This window comes from Numida meleagris, chromosome 4 (assembly GCF_002078875.1).
Source record: "Numida meleagris isolate 19003 breed g44 Domestic line chromosome 4, NumMel1.0, whole genome shotgun sequence".
Taxonomy (NCBI): Eukaryota; Metazoa; Chordata; class Aves; order Galliformes; family Numididae; genus Numida; species Numida meleagris.
The window spans coordinates 21,701,110-21,717,860 of NC_034412.1; the positions used below are offsets into that span (position 1 = coordinate 21,701,110).

The 16,751-nt window shown below is 43.5% G+C and overlaps 1 protein-coding gene across 1 annotated transcript; it reads right to left on the reverse strand.

The window, feature by feature from the left end:
- PLEKHB2 (pleckstrin homology domain containing B2) lies at positions 2,648-15,935 on the reverse strand. Its single transcript, XM_021397329.1, has 8 exons — positions 15,825-15,935; positions 12,785-12,832; positions 12,014-12,166; positions 11,159-11,261; positions 10,224-10,263; positions 7,785-7,874; positions 6,551-6,665; positions 2,648-4,955 (listed from the first exon to the last, which is right to left on the reverse strand). The coding sequence occupies exons 2-8, from the start codon at positions 12,819-12,821 to the stop codon at positions 4,819-4,821; spliced, it is 675 nt and encodes a 224-aa protein (XP_021253004.1). The 5' UTR covers positions 12,822-12,832; positions 15,825-15,935; the 3' UTR covers positions 2,648-4,818.

A 16,751-nucleotide genomic window follows, 5' to 3' on the forward strand; every position in this document is an offset into this window, starting at 1 on the left:
AGCACAGCAGTGTGGAGCAGCTAAGCCCTGCATAGCAGATTCAGCTCACTGCCTTTTTCTGGTGGGCAGGGTGAATGTGCAACACAGCATGCTCAGGCTGGTGAATATATCAGGTGCAACCAAGCACCAGTAAAATAAGAAGAGCCAGCACAGCAAGCTGGGGAGAAAAGGAACACATTCTCTTCTGTCAGCTGATTGGCTGAAACAGCAGTTCTGCTTCCATTCCCAGATTAGCGGCTAACAAAACACCACTTCTCAGACAATAAAAGCAAAATGTGCAGAAAGCAAGGGTAGTGCTTCACAGTGTGCTGTGGTCCTTCTCACAAATACAAGTTTAGTTCCCATTCTGCTTTTAGGTAGTGGAGTTACTGTGGTCATGTTGTGTCTTTGCCTACACAAATGTATTGATTGTGCCCAACTCCACAAACAGCAATATATAAACAGAAAATACCAAGGGAGCAACCAGCAGCATTTTGCCCACAGCAACATCTGTGCTTCAAGCTGCTTATTTCAGTACTAAACAGTACAAATCTGTTGATTTGATAACGGTGTCAAATGGTAAATCTGGATCAGCACTGCATATATCTGAGATTAAGCATTTCTGAGGCAAAGCCTTCAACTCCATTAAAAAAAGAAATAGGCCTTAATTCTAATCTCAGTATAGTGGAGTTAGTGCAGTTACTTTGCTGGTTTCACAGATATGGCATCATCTCTATTAAGTAGTAAGTGCAAAGGTGTCTGCCTCTGTTTTCCCTTTCTTTGTCAGCTGGTCATGGCGGACACTCCAGTTTCAGGGGACGAAGCCTTCTAAGTGCGATAGCTGCCTACTTAGCACAAAGCCAGCCCATCTGCTAGCTTGGCAGAATGAAGTGAACCCAAATACGCCTTCACTTCAGCAAAAGAAAAACCCTGTGACTTTATCATAAACAGCTTGTCAGCTGAAGCAGGCTTGGCGGGATTTCCCATGCTCCCTGCTCAGCTCCAGCAGCTGCAGTTCTCCGAGTGCATTTTGCTACCATTTTGCTGGCCCTTGTAACTCCTCAGGAAAGACTGGAGGGGCACAGAATGAATCATGGCACTGTTTGCTGACCACCTTGCAATGGAAACATCCTGTAAGCTGACTACGGAAAAAAACATAGTCATCTACAGAATACCTAAATGAGAACTATTAGAATAATCAGCCATAAAGACAAGACACACTTAAATATGATTTTTATTGCTAATGATATTTTGCTAAAAATTAATAAGGATGTATAGGAAAAGCAGCATTTATGGTAGTGTGCAAAAATGAGGAGGATCTAGAATGGGGGAAAAAAAGCATTTGCTGTATGTTACCCTCCATGATATATATATATATATCTCTTAGTCCTATCATGAGGAGGAGAAGACACAGACACATTTGAGGAAAACAGGTGTGTATTCTTGCCTTTGTTCAACTTGCTTGACTGGTTGAATCTTCACCTATTGAATCCTCACTCCTAAACCCTTACCCTCTCACAGAGGCTAGCTCCTCAGACCCTCACCTTTAAGCAGCAGAAGCTGATACATTTTCACATGTAACTAAGAATTTTGCAGGCAGCCCTGCTTCAGTTCTTTAAGATGGTTTGGCTTACCAGAGGGATGAGTGTTTCCACCCTGTTCTCAAGAAGCCTGGCTCTATCTATGTAAGGTTTTTGAGTTTCCACATGAATGTAGACTTGAGACCTCTGTACACCCTGCCATTTAATTCTGAACAGACTGTTACTGGTGTGGAACAGGTTTTGTCATCCTTAACTGATAGTATACATTGCAAAAAACAGTGACACTGCAGTGGAGGTGGGGTTCCCATAGCTTTAAGAAGTATTAGGCCCCAGCTAGGAAAGCATGTGCTTGGGTGCTCTATAGGTATAACTGGCATCACTGCAGCATGAAGAGCACCATTCAGAAAAAAACACATATTTAGGTCCACAATTTTTATCAGTTTTGAAAATTATCGATTTGTATTTTCTTTTAATGGAAACTTGAGTCAGTTGGAACTTTAAAAGTAGATCATTTCTTTCTTTGATTCATAGAATCAAAGAATAGAATTACAGAATCACCAAGGTTGGAAAAGACCTCCAAGATCATCCAGTCCAACCATCCACCTACCACCAATATCTCCCCACTAAACCATGTCCCTCGGTACCACATCTACACGTTTCTTGAACAACTCCAGGGACGGTGACACAGCCACATTGTTGGGCAGCCCATTCAAGCACCTAACCACTCTTTCAGAGAATAAATCTTCTCTTATATCCAACCTGAACCTCTCCTGGCACAACTTGAGGCCATTCCCTTTCGTCCTATCACTGTTACATGGGAGAAGAGGCCGACCCCCACATTGCCACAACCTCTTTCCAGGGAGTTGTAGGGAGCGATAAGGTTTCCCCTGAGCCTTCTCTTCTCCAGACCAATATCTTTATCTTAAGTACTTCACTTGGAGAAACTGGGGACTTAGATACAGTTAGCTCTTGAAAACACAACATACATGTTCTCCTGCCGTGCACAACAGCTCTTTTTAAAAAAAAAAAAAAAAAAAAAAAGGAAAAATAACCCTCTGAACTTACTAGCTGATTCACTTTGTGTGCTATTCTTTCACAATCACTAAGAAATTCAAAGGAAATCAGAATTATGTTCAATTGTTTTATTTCCTTCCCCTCTTACAAGCTAAATATCACAGAAGGTGAAGAGGAGATGGAAGCAATCTGCATCTGGTTATAATGTGAAGCACAACTAAACAGCACTGTAGATGTAAAATCAATGATCTCAAAACTTAAAATCTGTAGAAGTGTTTGTTCGCCAAAGTTCCAGGCAGTCACCATCTCCTTCTGAGCTCAAAGGTACCAGGCCTCTATGAGAACTTAAGTAGAGCACTCTTCCTTCATTTTGAGTTTGATTATCAGTTGGAAACTTTTGCTTTAATTCTCTTTCAAACCTGCAGCAAGTGAAGTCCTTTTAGTACACACCACTGACAGAACATATGCACCTTTTATTAATCTTTGAAAGGACAAGCATGGACATTGATATATGGCTTTAAGCCTAAGTTTCTTGAAAGTTTACATTCCCTGGATTAGGCTCACATTTAGTAATACAGCCAAGATAACATATGTCTGTTTCCTTCCCATTATTTCAGTTTGTTGGAGATGGTCCTAAGAGTCAGGAAAATTTAATGCTTCCGCCTGGCTGCTATCCAAATTCTTGTCCAAGACCTCTATTGCTCAACTACGTAGGATACAGCCAAAACAGCTTTAGGGTGAAATGAAAAAGGTCAGAGCTGGATTTAAATTTATGTGGGTGCAAATTCGCATTTATTTTCATCTTTCGTGACATACCTGAAAGCCTCTGAACCTCAAAGGAATGAATCTCCTTCTGAATGAAAGCATATAAAGAAGCCTTAACATATTAAAACAGTATGATTACAGGAAGCTGAAAGTGGAAGTATAAAAATAAGAACTCTTACTATAAAGAATTCATCTTGGGCACCCTGCCTCTTTTACCTGATTAAGGAAGCCATGTGTGTTTCTTCTCAGCTTTCCTTCCTCTGCCAAGCACAGCTCAGCATGGATTACAACAGGATAATGAAGCAGGCCACAACACAAACAACAGCTAGGACAGCAGCTTGCAGGAGCACACTATGTAAGGAACCAGACATAAAGGCAAAGCCAACCAGGTTCCCTGGAGTGTTTTCCCTAATTCATGAAAGGGAAGAAGAAGCCTGCTATAGGTGAGGGGGAAGTGTGCATGGAACAAACCCAGCCTCAGCTGCACTTGAACCTAGTTGTAGGTAATGAACCTGGATCAGGAAGCCTTGGAAGCTGTGAAGAGGCAGACACTACCCACTAGCCATGGCAAGGCAGCTGATTTCAAAGTTCCTGTCTGCATGGTCTGCTTGTGCTGTTTGCGTCTTCCCTCTTGACTAATACTGCATGCAGAGGGGTTCTGACAAGGTTGTTCAAGTTAGTTCTCCTGCAGACTGCAGCAATCATTAAGTGCAGAGATACCAAACAATGCCCTCTTCCTCTGCAGTACAGTTGGTTACAGTGTCTGAGGAGTCTGACTTCTACAGAAAAGGAAGACCCCTTGTGAAGGTAAAGATCCATTACTTTCCCCTGATCAGAGGAGCTGGAACAACAAATACTGGTCTTCCTTGCCACTGGACATTCACATTTCTGGGAGAATAAAAAAAGACTACTGCTGCTTCTTAGCCGTTCACTTCATGCGTGCTCAGATAACTTTGCCTAGATGGTGTGAGAGACAGGCAGAGGATTCTATCCAAGGAAATGCATTACCGTCTGCAGACAAGCTTAAAAACTAAAAGTCCTTAAGCATGGCAGACTGCCTAATGCCAGGGAGTTTCTGCTGAGCTGTATGTTTGTCCAGGGGATGTTTAGAAACCAGTAGTACATACATGCTAGTTCAGGGCTTCTATAAACCTTCTATTTAGACTGGATTTTAGACCCCCCAAAAAACCCCAACACCATTCTTTCTACTGGTGTTTATGTTAACAGTCTGTTCACACGGTTACTGCTGACTGTGACCATGTTACACTGGTGCTCATATTGATCCTTATCCCTACAGATCCTAGTATATCAGAAAAGAGTTGAAGAGCAGCATATGCCTTTTCCAGCCACTTACTGGTGCCTTTAAACTCTCCTTTGGACAGTTAAGAATCAGTTATTAAGATGTCACTACTAGAAAATAACTATTGCATTTTTGAAAGTTTAACAGTAAACAACATTGCCAATATATTATTGCACACAATAAAGGTTTTTGGAACTACAAATATAAGGAATGAGTAGTCTAGAAGACCCAGAATAATGATCCCAGAGCCATTCCAGTCGCTGCTCCAGCAAGCATGCCTAGTGCAAGATCTCCATCACTGTCACGGTAACGCTCTCGAATGATGACGTGGTTTGCAGGGGGTTGGCCATATGGTCCTAGGCAGTAAGAGATTGTTAGAAGGAGGGCAGAAGAAATGTAGATCATAATACCATGCATTTGGATTTCAAAACATGCCCATTCCTTTCCTCTCTTCCTTCTGTTGAACACTATGATGATATCAGCTAGAAAGGTGAACTACATAGAATCATAGAATTGTAGAAACATCTCTGTTTTGGATTCAGCCACCATAATTTTAGAAAAATTACAGGAACCTAACAAGACTCCTAGCCTTATAAAAGGTTTACATCTCAGAGAAAAGCTCATAGCAAATGTAAAACTGAACATTATCCTGCATCTGTATTTCCAAAGAACCTATGAATGACTTGCGTCATTCCGTCAGAGTTGGTGGGTTTAATGTAAGAAATGGGTCTAAAAATTTAGTCAACCCTGAAATTAACACAAACAGTGAAGTTCTTTGGTAGCTTTTAAGCCAGTGGTTTGCCAGAAAATATGCATCAGTTATTTGCTCTATAATTGCTCCTTAATACTTCAATTCAGCCTTCACTTCGGCACTAATCTGTTGCGTGGTGACAGTTGCCACATGTCTTTTCAGATGAAGATTGGCCCAGTAGTAAAGAATTAGAACCTAAGACTTAAAAAAAAACAAACCACCGATTAACCCCGGCTTTGCAACAGAGTTGAGCAAGTTCTACAGAACTCTACGTGTGGTTGTGTGATCTGTACCTTCTTAGGTCATTACTAACTTAGATGAGGAAAGCTTTAGAATCTTTCAGCTGGTGCACCTCCCTTGTCACAAAAAAAAAAAAAAACCCGGAAAAGGCAAATGTAGTAACCTGTCAAATGGTTAAAAAAATCCCCCTCAAAAGTGAAAAAAAAAAAATCCTCAATAAAGATTCTTGTTTATGGAGCCAGAGCATAAGCACTTAGTAAACTACCCATGCTATGCTAAACCCCTGATTCTGTAGGACTGGGGTTCTCTATGCAAAGATAAGCCTAAATTGAGGTAACTAAGCTAAAAGCATACCGTAAACTTTTGTCTCTTTCCTCTTTTATCATGACTGGGAGCTACAGAAGACTATGCAAGGCTAAATATACTTATTTACAGCAATCCCAGCAAACAGAAAATGCTTTGAGAACAAAGCTACCCTTGGAACTTTTTCATTTAATTCCAGGGTCATAGCTGGACATAAGTGTTGGTAAAAATTAAGCCACAAATAAAATAAGTGACAGATGAATCAAAATTTCCATCTCACCCAATACAGAGTGCTGAGTTAATCTTGCTCTCACTCTCCTATTTTTCCTTAGAAAATGTGCTGACTATTGCAGTTAAAGAGTTCTGTGTGCTTTGAAAAGAGTTTGTAAAGTAATTTAAATACACTGCGATCACATTTGGGGCATTAGATCACTTAATACAAATTTCATTGAGCTCAATTTATTGTGAAAGGGCAAGGGGACTTTGGTTGCAGTTAGAAGACAGATTTCTTTCTACCACTGTTGTGCAGGAGGTGGTAAAGGAACTTGAAAATGCAGTATCTGAACCCAGCCCCCAGTGTCCATTACTGAGGCTTCTCCAACATTAAAAGGATAAAGCTTCTCCATGAAGGCAGAGAACATGGTTGATAGTGATTACCTTGGTATGGATACTGGTAGGGAACATCATAGGCTTGTCTACTGGAGGCATAGAAGACTTGAGGACCCATAGTGGGATATGCACCATGGTACTGACCGTAGCCATAGCCATAGACCTGGTGAAATTAAAAAATGTCCAAAATGTCCATTACAAAAGTATTCTTTGTCATGTTTCCAACTATGCACTTTGTTCAATTCTCCCTCATTTCTAATGCAGTTTGAGGTTCATTGAAATATCCAGTCTGCACTGACCTAGACTATTCCCTGGAAAGGATTCAGAACAGCTGCTTGAAAAGTAAATGCTTCTAAGCAGCAACCACTTTCCACCCTTCCTGAATGGTGAGTGTTAGAGGCAGGGCCTGGCTTGTCAGGCCAAGCCACAGCAGCCCTCCCAGCTTCCTCTCTGCCCTCATGCCAATGACAGCCCTCTGGAATGCTCAGAAGTGCCAGGTAGGCAGCTGCCGATCTCAGAAAACTCCAGCCATCTTTCCTCTGCCACACAGCAAGTAAACATCAGATTCAAGACCAACACTCTGTAGGCATTTCTTTTGGAGGCAGTTTTGTTCTCCAAAGGAGTAAGCCCAGCACTAGCCCTAATACAGCTCCCAGTAACCACATCTAGTCCTGAGCAGTAAGGGGCTGGAGCAGAGCATGTATGGTGCAACAAGTAGTGCTATCCCAAACAGCAACTTTGTGCATCACTGCACAAAGAACATCCAGAATCAACAATGTGCTCTGCTTCAGCCCCCATTCTGTTCCTCCTCCAGAGCAGAACAACCCTGCACCCAGGAGCTAGAGTTACTTTGTTGCTATGACATCCAGTATACAACAATTTTTTGTGTGTGTTAAAAGTGACAGCTCCAGTCATTAAATTCTATTTTTAAAACTCCTGAATTTACACTCTTTCAGTGCTCGCACAATGGGCTGCATGACCAAGATTTTTCAAGATTAACCAAATAACTCCTTCCCTCTAAGAAAATTTATTTTCCAAGTTCACTGAGCACCCATCCCTTTACATATCTCCTAGCCAAATCTGCCTTATCCCTTTCAAAGGAAATCTGTTCAAATAGGAGGGAGAATATTGTTAGTGCCTCATTCCCACTGTCCATTTGTACAAACCTTAAAGCTGGATCTATCTGTCAAACACAGCACTTTTGGAGTACAGTCTGGGTGCTTGAAGGATGGCTGCTTCTGCTACCTCACTTATTTTAATGCATCCCAACTGCAACCCTTACCTCAGGTGACGGTGTAGCATAAGCTGTATAGGGAGGAGGTGCTGAGGAAATTGCTGTCTCGTCATACATCACATCAGATCCCACGTAGCCCTGAACAACATGGAAAGATAGCAGTCAACACCTTTTCATGCAGACAGCCAATTAGAGGAGGAAGGGGATTAAAACTTAATGACCCCAAGAGTAACATTTAGATCTGATGCATGTTAAGAAAGCAGAGAGTGCCTTGTAAAGACATGCAACAAGAAACTACCTGGAGAGCAGACCTACTGGGAGACCACAGACGCATCAATACTGGAAGGAGCAGTACAATTTCTTACTTGTGTGTGTACAAGGCAAGTCCATATTTCTTACCCGTATGTGTGCATGCACGCACACAGATTCCTTCCCTCTTTTCATCATTTCAGTTTTAGAAGTTACCATCACGTTCACCCTCAGTTTTCAGATTAAAAAAAAGTGTTCACAATTAAGCTAACTGCTTCCTGGCACCCTAGCATAGTGTCAGCAAGTTCTGCAAGAGCAGATAAAGGAAACAAATGTGGCAGCCAACAGTATCACCTGCACATTTTAGCAGAACTTCTTAGCTACCTGTCACCTTCTGGCCATGAGGAAAATGAAAAAGAAATGCAGTCAGAGAGGTTTAAATCTAGAGGTTTGAGGGTTGTTTTTCAAGGATTTACCTTTCAAATGCTACATATATTTTTGGCCCTTTTTGAAGGCATCCTCAAAGCAAAGGTGATAACTTACCTGAATCCATCTTCAAAGAGCTCTCTACAGATGATTATGTAAAGATGTGTTCTTGCCCCTAATACATGAAGTTTACAGTGATGCTCTTTGTGACTTATCTCAAGAAAGAAACAGCTCCCTTTTTTGAATGTACAAATAAGTGCTTTAATAGCTCAACAGAGAATGTTCCTATCAGCTCTTCAAACTGGACTACAGAAAGACTTTTGATGGTATATTATGGCCATATCCTAGGGTAAACTTATGGTAGAGATTCTAAGAATTGTTTGAAACACACTGTTGAAAGCACTATATTAAGAGGCAGGTATTTCCATCACATGAGATGAAGCTCTGCAAGTGTTCACATCTCAGCAGTAAATGTATTGTTTTGCTACAGGAAACTCTATACAAGCATATGACTTAAGCCTGCAAACATCTTTAAGTAACGTAGTTCTCAAAGCTAGGATGATCATCTGGTTATTCCAGTGAAGTTATGAGGCACTGCTAGAGGCTTTGCATTTTTGAAAGCTGTATCAGACACCTGCAGATGGACTCAAATCCAATTCCCTGGCCAAGTTCAAGCTGGAGAGCTGGAGAGCTGTAAAAGCTTTGGAAAGTACTAATTTCATGTATATCTTGTGCAGACAGCTACCTGCCCTACTTTCAGTGGCGGAGGTCTGCCTTGGCTGAAAAAGCTGAGGCACTGGCAGGTTTCGAATTCCATCTGGTATAGCATCAGGTACGTGAAAAACCAATGCTCCTGAAACCAGGCATCACTGTCTCACATGTAACAAGATAAATCCTCTAAAACTAGAGCAGACAGATTATGAGTACTGTGTCCTCTGCATGAGAAAAATTCCTTAACTTCTCATTTAACAAAATGAGGCAGTATAACATAGCTGCACTCAGGCAATTGAGTCCAGAATAGTTTTGCAATGACAAGTGTTCACTTCAGGCATCTACGCATCTAAGTTCTATCATATGACAGATGTGTCAGTGGAGATGCAATGTTAATGTGACCCATCAAAGACTGAAACAAGCTTCTTCAAAACACAGCATTTTCCCAAGAAACTGAAACATCTCAGGCTGGTTCAGTCTAGTCATCTAAGGACAGACAGTGCTAAAAAGCATTCTGGAAGGCAGTCTGGAGTAAGAAGATATTAACAATACCCAGAAGATACCATTCTCCAGTGAGCTCTATGACTCACAGAGAAATTCTTCTGGTTTCTGACCTCTTTACTAATCACAGCTAGCGTGCTGATGCAGAGGTAATGTACTCCTTGGCATACCTACACTTCCTTCCAAGCACCTCTTGCTCTCTGCCAAGAGCCATCCTGCAGTGTAATGGATCTACATTAGAAACACCTTCCTCTTTAGGTCAAAAGTGTAGTACACTGACAGTAAGTTTCCTTTAGCACTTGGTAGGCCACAGATAGAAGGAAAAGAAAGTCCATTTTTACTGGTTACAGATTTACTTTTTGCATAAAGCCTCAGTGCACACTTCCTTTACAGACTAGCTTCCCAAACATTCACTCCCACTCAGAGAAATCACTCTCAGAAATCATTCACTTCCATCCAGTCCGTATTTGCCTGGCTTTGACTGCAAGGATGATGTGCTGGTGATCCAGAGGATCATTCTTCTCACAACCTATAAGCTTTAATCATGTTCATAACCCTCTAGTAGAGGTTTTCAGTATAAAGTCCAGGTAATACACTTACTGTGTTTGTTCTGGCATCCTGAAGAGCAATTTTCCATGCCCTGACAAAAAAAAAATTGTTTAGTGGAACAGTGAGAAAAATTAATGCCACTTTTTCTTTTTAGTACTATGAAGAAAACTATGTTAGGAACTCGAGGTAATGCAGGAGCAGAGTTTCAGATACATCGTGTCAAAGCCTAACAATACAGTAAAACGAATGCACCAAATTGTTACACCAAGATTGAAAAATAATCATTTCCTTTGCAGAGCTGAGATGGAGTGAGAAGTAACAAGAAAAGGACCACGACAAGGAAGACATCTGAAGGCCTTCACTGCAAGCCCAACAGGCAAGTGATATGTAGCTATGCTTAGGATAAAATAATGGGTAGAGATGCACCAGAGAAGTTCTATCTCCTTGCTGAAGAGTTGCATCTGTGCTAACTAGAGAAGGCAGGTCTAACAGCAGTTTGAACAGAAGGCACACGCACTTCACATAGATACTCCTATGCTGTATGGCTGACAGCGTGCCATATAACCACACATACTTCGCAAACACTGGTGATAGAAACATAGCCACGGTCACAATTCTGGAGTACTATTCTTTTTAATGACTGGGACATCCTTGGGCTAGGCAGGGTCACAGACTACTTTAAGAAGGACAGAAGTGAAAATACAATCTGTTCACAATGTTTTGCACTAGCCATATTAGTAAGATGCTTTTACTCCTCTCACCCTCCACTGTTTTCAGTGACTAAACTTGCAGTTAGTTTGCAAGAACTACATCTATGTGAGTTAGACAACTTATAGAAGAGCTATGTTTTTTGTAACTGAAATCCTGCTTAAAAATTTTCTTGAAATATGTCTCTGAAAACCTGAAGGACAGTAAGTAAGGAGAGAGAGGAAAAAAAAGACAAAAGAGGAAGAAGTAGCAAGAATAATATTATTTGGCGGACTTACAAACAATCATCCGCACTTTCTGCACAGAGGTTGATGGTCTTTCCATCACGACAAACAATCTGCAATAAACAGTCTCTCTGCTTTCCCTCTGGAGGTTGGAAATCTGAGTTGGGGAAAAAAAAGAGATAAGAAGTATCTATAACCAGAATTTCAGGATCCCATTTATAAGAAGGGCGATAGCTTACTCAAAACTCTGGACAAAATAAACTGGCCAACTGTAGCTGCTTTCCATGACACCAAAACAACTTAAAGTAGGACATAACTTGCTCTCTTTAGAACATGTCCTGAAGGTAACTAGCTCTGAACATCACTCTTAATAAATGCAAGTGTCTTACAGCAAAACCAAACTGTACCTAGCAGTAAGTACTCTCTAACACTGCTGTCCTTTACTGGTGCACATCAGGTATACTAATGAATGCCAGAGGTGAACTTAGTAACGCCTGAAAAAAATCTGCTAAGGTTTCCCATTTTGCATCCCAACTCTCCCTCCAGCCAGCACTGTAATTTCACCAGTAATGCTCTATGATCAAACACACAAGCCTACTGCAAACATCCTGATCTTGCATGCAAGCTTGCCACAGGCATCTAAGTTACACTGCCTTAATTGAGTTATAAAAGGAAGTACCAAGCCCAAACCTAATCTATCACATGGTGATATCACCCCACGAACATATATAAGGGAATTTAGTAGTTGGAGAGTTCTTGTGGCTCTTTTTTTTTCCTTTAAGAAAATAGAGCTGCCCACTTTGTAGGCATGTTTACTTCTGCACAAGTAATGTTATAAACGGTACACTGAGCAGGCACTGAGGTTTAAAAAATCTCCCAGTACACAAATTCCAAAGGTTTCATTATTACCTCGACATTCATTCCCCTCTCTGAGGTTGATGCAATGGATTCGCATGTGGATTTTATCTTCTATATCATGGCGATTCTGATCATCATAGAATATTAAACGGCCATCAGACCATAGGTCAAACCAGTTCTTCTTCCAGCGCCGCAAAATAGTGCCTTTAAAATCAAACAGTCGCTTTTGAAGGCATATATTAGAAAGTATTTGTGTCTTAAAGTTAATAAAAATAAAACCAAGATATCCTTCCCAGTTGCCTCAAAGGACAAAGTTTGCCTCTCAGGCTCCAGGCAAAATCCTGTCCTACCATATTCCTGCTTTAGAACATTACAGAATCAAGTTCCATATTTCATCTACTACTCTAAGTTGCAACTGAGTGTATATTAAGGGCATAACCTGGTGCTTTAATTCTATCCTGCTGCAAGAACAAGCAGAGGGCACGACTAATTGAAGACATTAATGTAAGGTGTCAGGCAAAGTTTCCAAGTCTCCACTTACATAACGCTAATTACAGAGCAGCGTCTGAAGCAGGACAGTCAGATACCTCAGATGCGATATACACTGTTTCCCACTAGTACACCCAAAGGTAACATGGAAATGTGGCCATGATAGGTCCCTTTGTGAAGTGTCCTACAGTCAAAAAATGAGGACAACAACCCACAGACCTAGAAACCTGTTAGTTTTAAGAAATAATACCTGGGAATGACTGAGTTGTTGTAATGTTTTTTGAAGGTGTTAGACACAGTGGGGAGAAAAGGAGGTAAGAGGCCATGACTTACTTTGCCGGAGCAGCCAGCCACTCTTCACAAATGCCATTGTTGCTTTATCTGGTGGACAGAAGAGGAAGGAAGTGGAAGCAGTCATCAGTATTTCACAGTGGCGTATTAGAAAGAGGCATGTCAAGTTAGAATATCATGGTGCATTCTGCTAGTACTGCAGATAGAGAAGACAGATCTCATCTGAAGATCCTCACTAAGGCCCAACTAGTATTCTAGATCTTAGCGAGTAGAACAAGCATGCAATCTGATGTGACTCAGAGAACACTATTCAGTTTAAATGGGAAAAGCATAAGTTTACAAAAAACACTGTTGCAACACAGGGAAGAGACAAACCCATGACTGCTTCCTGACTCACTGCCACCTGCTTTACAAATTGTTTCCTTGATATACCTGTGCTCCTTTCATCCTGCTGTCTCCAGTTACCAAACACTCTCCCTTCCTTTCTCTGTGCTTCCCTTTCTATTTTTTTTCATTCACTGATTCAAAGTCCAGCCAAAACAAAAGCTGAAACAGTTTAACCTTGAACAGGAAAGAGAAAGCTGTTTTTTGACTTGTATGTCTTCCAGATCATCACCAGCTCCCTCCAAGATGAATTTAAATAAGTAAAAGTTAAGCCCATAAAGTAACATTCTCATTTCTCCTCAACTTTTAAATGAAGCTTGAAATGGCCTAGGAAAGACCCACATTAAATCCAAGCTATCACACCTGACATTCAGCATTCTGCCACTATGTGCGAGCAAGCTAAAGGAAACAGACCAGACATCGAATGTGCTGGAGGAAAAGCTTTTACTTTTTAGCATAGTGGTGTTCTGACTATTGTTCTAGAGGAGACTAATGAAAACACAACTATCTGGACTGAACTAGAACAGCAAGAATGGAAGCAGTCTTAGGCCCTTCTTGACAAGGCTGGCTTTTTCTGGAAATTACTAGAGGGGCTTGTAATGCCAATAGGAGAGGCAGATGCTTAAACTTGTCATGTAACATTCCTCTTGTAGCAGCATGAGGTTTGATTGCCAGAGGATCTCCTTCCAGGTAAGGGATGTGTTTAAAGTCAGAAACTTATTTACAAAAAATATGGCTGTTGACTATGTTTTTTATAGGCACTTCAACATTGTTGTGGCACCTATTATCAGCCCTAGCAGGGTACGTTTTACCTCCTCTGAGCTGGTGGAGTGTTGAGTCTGTGCTTTTTAGGCTCCAGATGGCCTTCTTATCCAGGAGCAAGAACTTTCCCAGAAGAATGTCAGTTTTGCTGAGGAGTTTGCATTACTTGCTGAAAGCCCTGAATTTATGGACAAGGTATCACTCTTGCTAGGCAAAGACTGTAGCATACAACTAAAGACAATGGCCGGCAGGATTTCATACTGAAGGAATGCCGTGTGCAGCTCAGGCTGCTGCGTGATAGTGAGAACCACCTGTAGCTAAGGTTGAAACTCCAACGCAAACGGCTTAGTATTGGTTTTTGTATCAGCTTGCTGGGAAAACAAACATTCAGCTGACAGCCCAATGAAGAGGAGCGTGAAACTCCTGTCCTGCTGGAATCCTAGTCACCAGGTCCTGCTCAGAGCATGCTGCTGTCACTGGGCTACAGAAGGGGAATTTCAGAACTTGGGACCAATTTATTCCTCCAAGTAGACAAAGGGCCTGAGCCTCCTTCTTGTGCTGTCCCACTAAATGCTCCTCTCCCCCTACATTTCCCTCACAAGGAAACTCTCTTCTTGCACTTCCTTTTCACAGGAATGAGTGTCTCTGGTGGTGCTTCCACATCTTCCAGGTGAAATCCCAGTGTATCTACAGAGGCCTTTTAATAGTGTAAGAGCCAATAAAAACTTGCACAAGCTTCTGTTTGGCTGCAAGTGCTAGGTTAGGCTACAGAATGTTTGCTGCTGCCTTTAAACCTACTCTGTTATACAACAGCATAATTAGATATAACTTAGACACAAAAGGAGAAAGAAACGAAGAAGAAAAACTCTCTCTTGATGAACTGAAGATTACATTGTGCCTTACAATCCAAATCTCACGTTGCAGGCCATCTTGCGATTAGTGAGGGCTCCAAAGAGGCCTCTGCAGCTGAACCGCACCCCGTGTGTAATCTCAGATGCACGGACTGCTTTCTCCCAACACAGAATTTCAGCGGCCCAAACTTCTGCTCCGGATAGAGGGCAATGAATGAGACTGAGCAGATTGTCAGCACCGAAGTAGGAGGTGCAAAAATAATTTGATATTCTTGTCTGATCCTTTCTAAGCACAAGCACTTACTTGAAGTCCAACGCAGTGTTACATTCAGCCTACACTATGTTTAAATGAGTTTCCAGAGCTAGAATGCCCTTCACCGAGCACAAGGGCAAACACGGCAAAGGTGTGGGGCTGCTCCCTGCTTCTCCTTTTCCTCCCTCACATAGAACACAGCAACTTATTCCAGTCGACTTCTTGCTCCCAAACCCAGCTGGCTGGTGGGAAAAAGGAACTCCGAATCCAGCGAAGGCCTTCGTGCAGCTGGCCATTGCTGCGGTGCCGGGTGCAGTCGTCAGACTGCAGCAACGCGGATCGGCGCAGGCGGACGGGCTGCGGCCGCACGGAGCTGCCGCGCACCGCAGTGCCGGGCTGCCCGCTACCACCGCCTTCCCACAGCACCAGCTACAGACCCACACAACCTCAGCCTCAGCGGCGTTCAAGCCTCCCCCGACTGATGCTCCCCTTTACAACGAACAAAGCTTTCTATGTCGGGAACTTCCTGACTCCGCACCTAGCGAACCGCAGGCCTTGTGCGTGTTTTGCCAGCGCCTGGTCCTACTGAAAGCCGCGCAGCTCCGATGAGCACCAGCTCGTCCTCGGCGCCCCAGGAGCGCGTCCCAGGACGCTCCACTCCGCAGCCCCGCGCCCCCCGGCCGGAGCGCCCCGCTTTCCCGCCGCGTCCCCGGGAGGCCCAGGCCCCGGGCCGCGCCGCCCCGGCCCCCGACCTCCGGGATGCCGGGACACGGCACGCAGCCCCCCGCCACACCCAACGGGACCAGGACGCCCCCTCCCCGGCCGCCCTTACCTGCCGCCGCCGCCGCCCCGCTCCCGGCAGCGCCCCGCTCCGCCGGCGGGCAGTGCCAGCCCCGCCCTGACGTCAGCCTGCCGCGCCGCCCCGGCTGGGCCGCGACCCACGGCCGGAGGGACACAGTGCCGCGCACAGACGCAGGGACACGGCCTGGCGGGGCCGCGGCTGTGCGCGGCGGGCGGGCTGTGGCTGGGTTCGTTCCCGTGCCCACGCCCGCTCGGCCCCATCGAACCAAGACGTTGTGGCTGTATGTCCTTTTTATCTTCTCTAGAATGATGGTAAACGGGGCGATTTCTGATCTCGCGCCGTGGAAGTGTAACGAAGACTCAAAGGGTCGCTTTCTCCAAACACTGCACTCCAGGCCAGAAGGGGCTGCTCCGTGACGCTTACGCAGAGGAGAGCACGGCTGCATCACGACTCCCAGCGCTGTGCGGGTCGGTGCTGACCGCGCTGCGCAGCCTGAGCATGGGGAGAGCGCAGGGTCACTAGTACGTAGGTAGCTCTGAAAGTAATGCCTCCTCTTTCTACCGCCATTCTGTCTGACTGCCCCTCCGCTGCCATCTGTCACACGGCAACAACATGTAACGGGATATTGGCAGCAAGGCTCAACCTCTGCTGCCGTCCCACCAATATCCATCTGTGACATTATGGGCTGACACCATAAACTAGGAGGCATCACTTTCGGAGCAGCCTTTGTATTTCTTCTGGGTGATGGAACTTCCTCGCAGAACTTTTCCTAGACTCATCGTGCCAAGGCAGGAGAGAATGTGATTCCTGTTGCTGCAGTAAGGAAAAGAAGGAAAAAAAAGAATAAGTGCACCATTTGTTGGTTTGCTTCAGCCAAACTTTCTTGTGAGACTGGATGACACAAGAATAATGTTTGTCATAGATATGGTTGCACTCAGTCTGTCAATGCTCAAAGGT

What these genes read in the sequence shown, in the direction of transcription:
- PLEKHB2 (XM_021397329.1), bottom strand. Translation starts at nt 12,821, where the DNA reads ATGGCATTTGTGAAGAGTGGCTGGCTGCTCCGGCAAA. An exon ending in TGGCTGGCTGCTCCGGCAAA is followed by an intron (nt 12,167 to 12,784) that starts GTAAGTCATGGC and finishes TTGATTTTAAAG; the next exon opens with GCACTATTTTGCGGCGCTGG. An exon ending in GAAAGTGCGGATGATTGTTT is followed by an intron (nt 10,264 to 11,158) that starts GTAAGTCCGCCA and finishes TTTTTTTGTCAG; the next exon opens with GGCATGGAAAATTGCTCTTC.